This window comes from Monopterus albus, unplaced genomic scaffold, assembly GCF_001952655.1.
Source record: "Monopterus albus unplaced genomic scaffold, M_albus_1.0 scaffold60.1, whole genome shotgun sequence".
NCBI classification, from domain to species: Eukaryota; Metazoa; Chordata; class Actinopteri; order Synbranchiformes; family Synbranchidae; genus Monopterus; species Monopterus albus.
The window spans coordinates 2071267-2079201 of NW_018127940.1; the positions used below are offsets into that span (position 1 = coordinate 2071267).

The 7935-nt window shown below is 42.0% G+C and overlaps 1 protein-coding gene across 1 annotated transcript in view; it reads left to right on the plus strand.

Moving 5' to 3' along the window:
- The first annotated feature begins 1170 nt into the window (after nt 1-1170).
- xpo5 (exportin 5) overlaps nt 1171-7935 on the plus strand; it is a 12605-nt gene continuing 5840 nt past the window's right edge. The window contains exons 1-23 of the mRNA XM_020603075.1: nt 1171-1489; nt 2052-2173; nt 2305-2377; nt 2502-2639; nt 2724-2906; nt 3015-3041; nt 3142-3327; nt 4393-4469; nt 4553-4597; nt 4695-4782; nt 4903-4986; nt 5103-5228; nt 5333-5423; nt 5506-5634; nt 5769-5884; nt 5991-6146; nt 6350-6391; nt 6483-6572; nt 6704-6903; nt 6995-7097; nt 7280-7461; nt 7564-7664; nt 7755-7851. Of these exons, the coding sequence (XP_020458731.1) occupies nt 1388-1489; nt 2052-2173; nt 2305-2377; nt 2502-2639; nt 2724-2906; nt 3015-3041; nt 3142-3327; nt 4393-4469; nt 4553-4597; nt 4695-4782; nt 4903-4986; nt 5103-5228; nt 5333-5423; nt 5506-5634; nt 5769-5884; nt 5991-6146; nt 6350-6391; nt 6483-6572; nt 6704-6903; nt 6995-7097; nt 7280-7461; nt 7564-7664; nt 7755-7851 (2558 nt within the window). The 5' untranslated portion in view covers nt 1171-1387. The remainder of the gene's footprint in view (nt 1490-2051; nt 2174-2304; nt 2378-2501; nt 2640-2723; nt 2907-3014; nt 3042-3141; nt 3328-4392; nt 4470-4552; nt 4598-4694; nt 4783-4902; nt 4987-5102; nt 5229-5332; nt 5424-5505; nt 5635-5768; nt 5885-5990; nt 6147-6349; nt 6392-6482; nt 6573-6703; nt 6904-6994; nt 7098-7279; nt 7462-7563; nt 7665-7754; nt 7852-7935) is intronic.

Genomic DNA, 7935 nt, shown 5'->3' on the forward strand with positions numbered 1-7935 from the left:
GAGACTGACTGATTCACGTGTAGGAAAAACATTGTGTGATGTTATACGTCAAAAAAAAAACAAATAAAACGTGTAATTGGCAGTATAATCACATGCTCCGATCAAACAAACAAAGCTACACAATGCACCCTGCGCTGCCATGGTACTGGCACAAAGTAGCAACTGCACCAACTTGCCACGTCCATTTAAATGGCCAGGTAATTCAGTTTCCCAGTGGAAACACAGCGATAATAACATGATATATTGTCGAACACATAAATATGAAGCCATATGACATCAGTGGAACATGCAGCAAAGTATATAGAACATAAACTCACCGGCATCATTTTAGCTTCGTACCGCATTTAGCTACAACACAGAAACACTCCCCACTGGCAGGTTTCGACGAGAGCGGCGGGACTGGCTCACTTTAACACCAGAGCCTGAACCCGGGAAAAGCGAGGCTACTTTGTCCTGCTTCGAGGTCCCGTCCTGCAGTAAGAACACAGCACATCTCTATCTCATAAATTCAACCTAAGAATTTCAAGGAAACTACATATGCAAGCGTTAATGTATCCCGTGTCGTGAACCTGTTGCAACAAATAACAAGGCCTTCACGACAAAAGTTTCCGTTGTAGTTGTGTGTGCATCGCCTATAACTTTGTAACGGCTCGTTGAGAACAGGAGGCACTACTGAAAACATTCACGCCTTGTGATAAAACTACAGATTAAAAATGTATACATATATGTTCATTTGTTGGAATTTTCTTGATTTTACTTACCAACGGATGCGTTCAGCTCGAAACAGTGCTGACAGACAGCGACGGTAGAAGGAGCACAGCCTATCCCAGAGTGACGTATCGGGAGGAATCTCATTCCGCTTTGGAATTCAAGCTCCGCCCCCACCGGTCGGACGTGTCCGGTGAAAATATCACATGTAGGTCATTAAAGCTTATCTCTACTAAGTTTACTTAAGATCCGCATTATGTATCTAGACAACAAGACCCTGAGCAACAAATGGCACATACATTAAAGGCAATAGGATTTAACCTGATTTCAATCGGAATAAGTATTTGATTAGTTGAAAGTTGAACTGGGTGGAGTTGTGGCGAGCAGCTCTCTGATGAAAGTAACTAAGTACTCAGGTACTGAACTTAAAGTTTCTTTTCTGTTTTAAACTCAGGAGTCATTTTTCTGTCAGCACATACAGGAGCTTTAAAAAAAATTATGTTACTACAAGTCCCAGAATTCTCATTCGACGGCGAGCGAAAGGTTCAAACAACCAGGCAGCACATTTTGTGCACGTTTGTACCTCCCTTAGCGGACGCAGCTCATTTTTGTGCAGGTGTTTTGCATAAGGGAGCCCCTAGTTTTCGTCTCAACGGTGCAGCAGACGCTACCTGAAGTCATGGCTGATCAGGTGGCTGCCATGTGCGATCAGCTTATTAAAGCTGTGAATGTGATAATGGATGCAGAAACAAGCCAAATTCTCCGACTGGAGGCCCTAAAGGTAGCATCATTATGTGTTGCTAGCTAGCGATTAGCTAGCTAAGGATGTCATTTATTGGAGTTGTTATAAAACTATAACCAAATACCTGTCTCGCCGAAAAAGTCAGTTTTATCTGTAGATAAGAGTAACAACATCACGGATACAGTCAGTTTACGTTCATTAACGTTAGCTGCTTTTGTAGTGATGATAGCCGAATGCTTTGCGAGCTAGCCGGGGTCAACACCGATAATCCTGGATTATCACATCACCATCACGTCCACTGTCGACTCATGCTCCTTCATTCATACAAATGGTAACATCCGATTTAATACAGATAGTCCAGCGGAGGTTTATTAAGCACAGCCCGATTAAACAGTGGTATGTTGCTAAAGTCTGCGTCGCGCCTAGCTTGAGCGGCTAGCCTTATGCTATTTTATTAACGTTGTTTAATATAATGTTGATGTTGCTTCTTGATACACATTGCATTTATAAGACTATTAGAAGCTTTTAAGTATTTTAAAACATTATACAATCTGGTTTATATGGTTGTTTGCAATATAACAAGCTTTATTTTTCACTACAGTTTTGTGAAGAGTTTAAAGAGACAAACTCCTTCTGCGTCCCATGTGGCGTACAATTAGCCGACAAAGCCCAACCTGCTATAGTGAGACACTTTGGTTTGCAAATTCTGGAGCACGTCATCAAGTAAGTGTAACAACACAGCCTGTCTATAATGTATAGTGTGTATGCAGTCTGTGGTGCAGTATAACTAAAGTGCATCAACTCAATAAATGCTAAAAGCTGTGCATTTGAAAGAAAGTCTGCTTTTCTTGCAGGTTCCGATGGAACAACATGCAGCCGCAAGAGAAAATACATTTGAAAGAGTGGGCCATGCAGCTGTTATCAAATGTAAGTATGATAGTAAAAGGATGTTAATGACAAGCAGTTTGTCTAATAGTTCAGATTAGGCTTAAAGTCTGTCTTTCTGTCCCAGTAAGAAAACTTATTTGATATTTGTCCTGGGTTTTATCAGGGAACTCATTCTGTCTTGGAAGAGGAGAGCCACATCAAAGATGCCCTGTCACGAATCATTGTGGAGATGATAAAGAGAGAATGGCCTCAACATTGGCCAGATATGCTGAAAGAGATGGAGGCTCTCACTAGCCAAGGGGTAAGTACTTTTGTTAGAGTGCAGCTTGCTTACAATTTAAATGCAATTGTGTAAAAACTCATGCAAGACTTGTGCCTTTCATAGGGGGCACAGACAGAGCTGGTGATGCTGATCCTATTGAGGCTGGCAGAGGATGTGATCACCTTCCACACGTTGCCCATCCAGCGACGCAGAGACATCCAGCTGACACTCACCCAAAACATGGAAAACATCTTCACTTTCCTGATGGCCATTTTGCACCTTAATGTCGAGGACTACCGCAAGCTAGTCAGTGGGACCTTAAATAACTAATAATTAAGCTTCATGTGTCAGTATTTTGCTAATAGTAAAAATGTAATGGTAAATTTACAATGTTTGGCTCATCTTCCCCCCCAGAAAGGGTCGCCTGGACTTGAACTGCAGGTAAGAATGCATCAATGTCTTTTCTCTAAAATTATCTTCTTATGAAGTTCAGATTTCACTATTTTCTTTTCCCTCCCTTTTCCCCCTTTTGCTTGCACAGGCCAGAGCTCACTGTCGAGTCGCTGTGACTACGCTGAATACGCTTTCAGGCTATGTAGACTGGGTGTCTTTGGCATTCGTTACTGCTGGAAACTGCCATCTACTGGAGATGCTGTGTCTGCTGCTTAGTGAACCAGAGCTGCAGCTGGAGGCAGCAGAATGTCTGCTCATCGCTATCAGGCGGAAGGTGACTTACAGAGAAAATGTGTTGAAAGGCCATGGTTAAGCCACAACGCTCACCCGATAGCTATAAAACTGATCACTTTTTAAGTCCCTCATTTATATGTCTTATGCTATCTTAAAATACTTACCAAATTTGTATGTACAGTAATTGGTTGTAAAGCTGACCAGTGGGTCAATGAAGAAGCGGTGCAGATACAGAACAACAGTGCTGTCATCTGTTGATTTAAAACGCATTTACTTTAAGCTTGTAGATCCTGTACTGAGCGGCATTGACATTTTTTTTTACATTTTTATTTTCTTTCTTTCTAGACAAACTTACCAGTTTTTCTTTTCACAGTGACACCAGGTCATCAACAAAATTGTTTATAAGCCCCACAAAGCTCTTCATTTTTGTGTTTTTGGACATTCTTGTAGCCATGGCTTATTTGCTATAAATTTCCATCACCTTTGAATGTGTTGTACGGTTAGATGGCATGTAGACATATTAACTATTGCAAGTTAAAATTCCTAACCATTATCAGCCATTCAGGAGAACTATCTATCACTGTGTATTTGATGCAGATTGTAGATATTAAAATCACTAATTTAGAGGATTGTGCTTGGAATGTGAAACTGCCTAATCATTATCTGTGCAGATTCTCAGTCATCCAGGTCATAGTAAACCGCAACCGAAATAACCTTGGAAATCAACTGGACTTGGATTTCTAGATCGAAGACGTTTCACCTCTCATCCAAGAGACTGTCCATTAATGGACAGTGTTGGCCTTCTAAGGACTGAAACCACACCGAGGGGGATAAATATCTCCGATTCAACACCAGTCAGTCAGAACTGATGAAGCCTCTTGGATGAGAGGTGAAACGTCTTCGATCTAGAAATCCAAGTCCAGTTGATTTCCAAGGTTATTTCGGTTGCGGTTTGCCTAATCATTAATTGTAGAAATGTAAATCGGATGAGACATGACACAGTATCCTCACTTACAACCTAAAATGCTTTTTTTTTTTTTTTTTTTTTTTTTTTTTTTTAAAGTGTGTATTTATATATAAAATGAATTGTGCCTTTCTGCCACAGGGTAAGCTAGAGGATAGGAAGCCGTTCATGCTGCTGTTTAATGATGTGGCCATCCACTATATCCTTTCTGCAGCCCAGTGAGTACAGCCTCTTATCTCCATCATCCCTCTTTAATCTACCATTTTCAGTGTCACTGACTGGTTTGAATCTCTGTTTGCAGGTCAGCAGATGAACTGGCCATTTGTAAGAAAACCTCAGAGTCACAGTAAGTAACCGTGGAGCATGATGGCAGATGTAAAGCAGTCATAAAAACATAGAATTAAGTACATTCAGTGTCTGACTTCTAGTCCTCTACTTTGTAGAGCGGTGGTGGTGGAGCAGCGTTACATCTTCCTGAAGAGGCTGTGTCAGGTCCTATGTGCACTGGGAAGTCAGCTCTGTTCGTTAGTGGTGAGTTTATCCTAACGTGACTGCACTTTGGTTCTTGTGCTCACATGATAGTTTATCTGTGTTTGGTCCACACACACACTGTTACTTTGAGGCTTTCTGTTAATGATGTTCTCTCCACAGGGTTCAGATGTAGGGGTTAATGTACCTGCAAATCTCAACAAGTACATGGAAGCCCTTTTAGCCTTCACTACACATTCCAGTCAGGTGAGATTATGACAATTTTGCAGTGAACCTTCACCTGTAAATCCCTTTGTTAAAGACTGCATTTGAGTGACTAAAATATGAATCTTGTGATTTTTGTTTTCCTCTCTCTTCTGCAGTTTTTGAAGTCATCTACTCTCCCTACATGGGTGGCTTTGTTCAAACATGAGATTCTCTCGAAGGAAGCAGTTGTTGTGCAAATGGTCATCAAATACCTCAGAGCATCTATGACCAACCTAGTCAAGGTGAGACTGTGATGGCGGTGCCAGCCTTCCTAGTTGCCACAGAAGCCAAGCAGGGTGTTACTAAAGACGTGGCCTTTCTTCTGTCTCTCTCTCTCTCTCTCCAGACCGGGTTTCCATCTAAAGATGACAACCCAAGCTGTGAGTACTCCCGTGTCGACTTTGACAGTGACGAGGACTTCACCTCATTCTTTCATTGTGAGTAGTATGAATTTCTTCTGAGCAGTGCTTTTATTTTCTTCCTTGATGTTTTTCATGGAGTGTTTTTCATGGTTCACAGCTTTTCGAGCGCAGCAAGGAGAGCTGGTAAGGAGTGCATGTCGCATTGTTCCTCTGGAGGCCTTTCAGATAGCAGCAGAATGGTTACAGTATCAGATTGCCAGCCCTACTGACGTCGGGGACACCAGGTGTGAGTGTTTGCCCTCACTCTTGTTACTGTATTGCATCAGAGAAGGGGGTTCTTGGTTCTCTGCTGGTGGGGATGGTTTTTATTTATTTTTTTAAAACAGCAAATGAACTTCTTCTCTCTCTGCACCTCACTAGCTAAGACTGCAGAGGACCTGTGCTCCTTCATGTCTCCATCAGTGATCCAGTGGGAGGCCATGACTGTCTTCATGGAATGCGTTGTCACACAGATCTTGAAAATTCTGGAAGAAAAGGTAACCATAGCAATTTTAAGCAATAGAGCAAAACTGTGTAATAAAATAAAGCTGCTGATACTGATGTGAAAGGTTGCCCCCCCTCCCCTGACCTGCTCCTATGTAGAACATGCCCACAGATCAGAGCATGGAGCTGCTGCAGGCTGTGCTGAACTACGACACCAAAGATCCACTCATCTTGTCCTGTGTGCTCACCAACATCTCTACCCTCTTCCCATTTGTTATGTACAGACCACACTTCTTGCCACAGGTCCTCTATAAGGTCAGCCATGTTGTCATTGGTGACTACATATTATTTATGAGTGTCTACCATGTAATAATATTGTAAATGGAAATGCATGATATGAATTTTAGCTTCATGATGGTTAGATGTGGTATTTGGGTGGCAGGTTTGACATAGTCTGATCATCAAGGCAACGGTTGAAAAGTTTCTGTTGATAGCTAATGTGTGTTTATTATCTGCAGCTGTTTAAAGCCATCACATTTGAGGTTGGGCAGGATAGTAAGGTGAGTTGCCTTCACAGAACCAAATATCAGCACTTTACCTCATCCTTCACATCCACAACCTAAGAATATATTCTCCAACTCACTTATTCAGGTACCTCGGACAAAATCTGTAAAGAACGTGAGGAGGCATGCTTGTTCTTCAGTCATCAGAATATGTCGGGATTACCCAGAGATCATCTTGGTAAATGTCCTTGTATTGCAGTTAAAGTAAAATAGCATGATATAGATTTTGTGTAACTGAAGTATGACCTGCTGACCAATAGGCATCAGTAAATATCTGACTGTTGTTCAATTTATTTTTTTCCTGTCCAGCCATGTTTTGACATGTTTTACAATCACATAAAGAAGCTGTTTTCAAGTGTCGCCACACTGACTCACACAGAGAAGTGTTCACTGATGGAAGCTCTGGTGCTCATCAGTAACAAGTTCAATGACTTTGTGAAGCAGAAGGCTTTTTTAGATGAACTAATGGCCTCGGTTGTTGCAGAGTGGACCTCGGATGAGATGAGACGGTGCATTTCAGTTTTTTCTATTTCCCTCAAATTGAACACTTATTTTAATGGCATGACAGAGATGGACTATTATCACTTCTTTGTGTTTCAGTGTGTTGTGGGACCCTGCCATGTTCCTGTCTTTTATTGGAGCTGATCAGGTGGTCACTAAGCAAAGTACAGATATTGGCACAACAGGCCTTAATAGGGGGCGGGTAAGGACTTGAGTATTGAGTCTGATTGAGGATTATGTAGTAGTCTTGCTTACTTTCCTTACTCTGGTTTTAGTTTTGCTCTGAATGGCAAAGGGTTGCAAGTATGGCTGCAGAAATAGAGAAAATTCACATAAAATCCTGTGCTCTGACTTGTTGGCCTGTCTTTTCTGACCTTCCTCTAGGTGAGTTTCTGTTTGTGTGCCATATTGGCAGTGGTGAAGCGGGTACGTTGTCCTGCAGACTTGGAGGAAGCCAAGGCTGGTGGCTTTGTGGTGGGCTACACTGCTGCAGGAGCGCCCATCTACAGAAACCCCTTCACTGCCCAATTTCTGGTCATACTGCCCAACCTGCTGGCTTTTATCAGGTATGCCTGTGGGTTGATACTGTAACTTGCGTTGTCTTTGGCATAACAATATCTGAGCAGGAATTATTGCTATTATACTGGTCTGTTATCACCTCACTGCAGGACTCAGAACAGTCTGTTCCTGCCAGAGAACATGGCTCGGTTGAGTGAGACCTTCTCCAAGGCTCATGAAGTGATGGATGCAGAGAAAAATATGGTTCTCGGTAAGAGGACCTTTTGTGCGCAGTTTTACCCACAGTGAGCCATCATCGCAAATGATTTTGGTTAAACTTATCAATGTTTGCTCTCTCCAGGTCTCTCTCAGCATCTTCTAGATAGTTATGACTCCCCTGTGTATAAAACCGACCTTGAGCACATGCAGGGATTTTTTCTCTCATCGTATGACAACTGGTGAGAATTGTGGTGTTGCAGTTTTTCCCTAAATGACTTAATTTTACATCTCACATGCTGTTGCAGATTAAGTTATATGTCCTC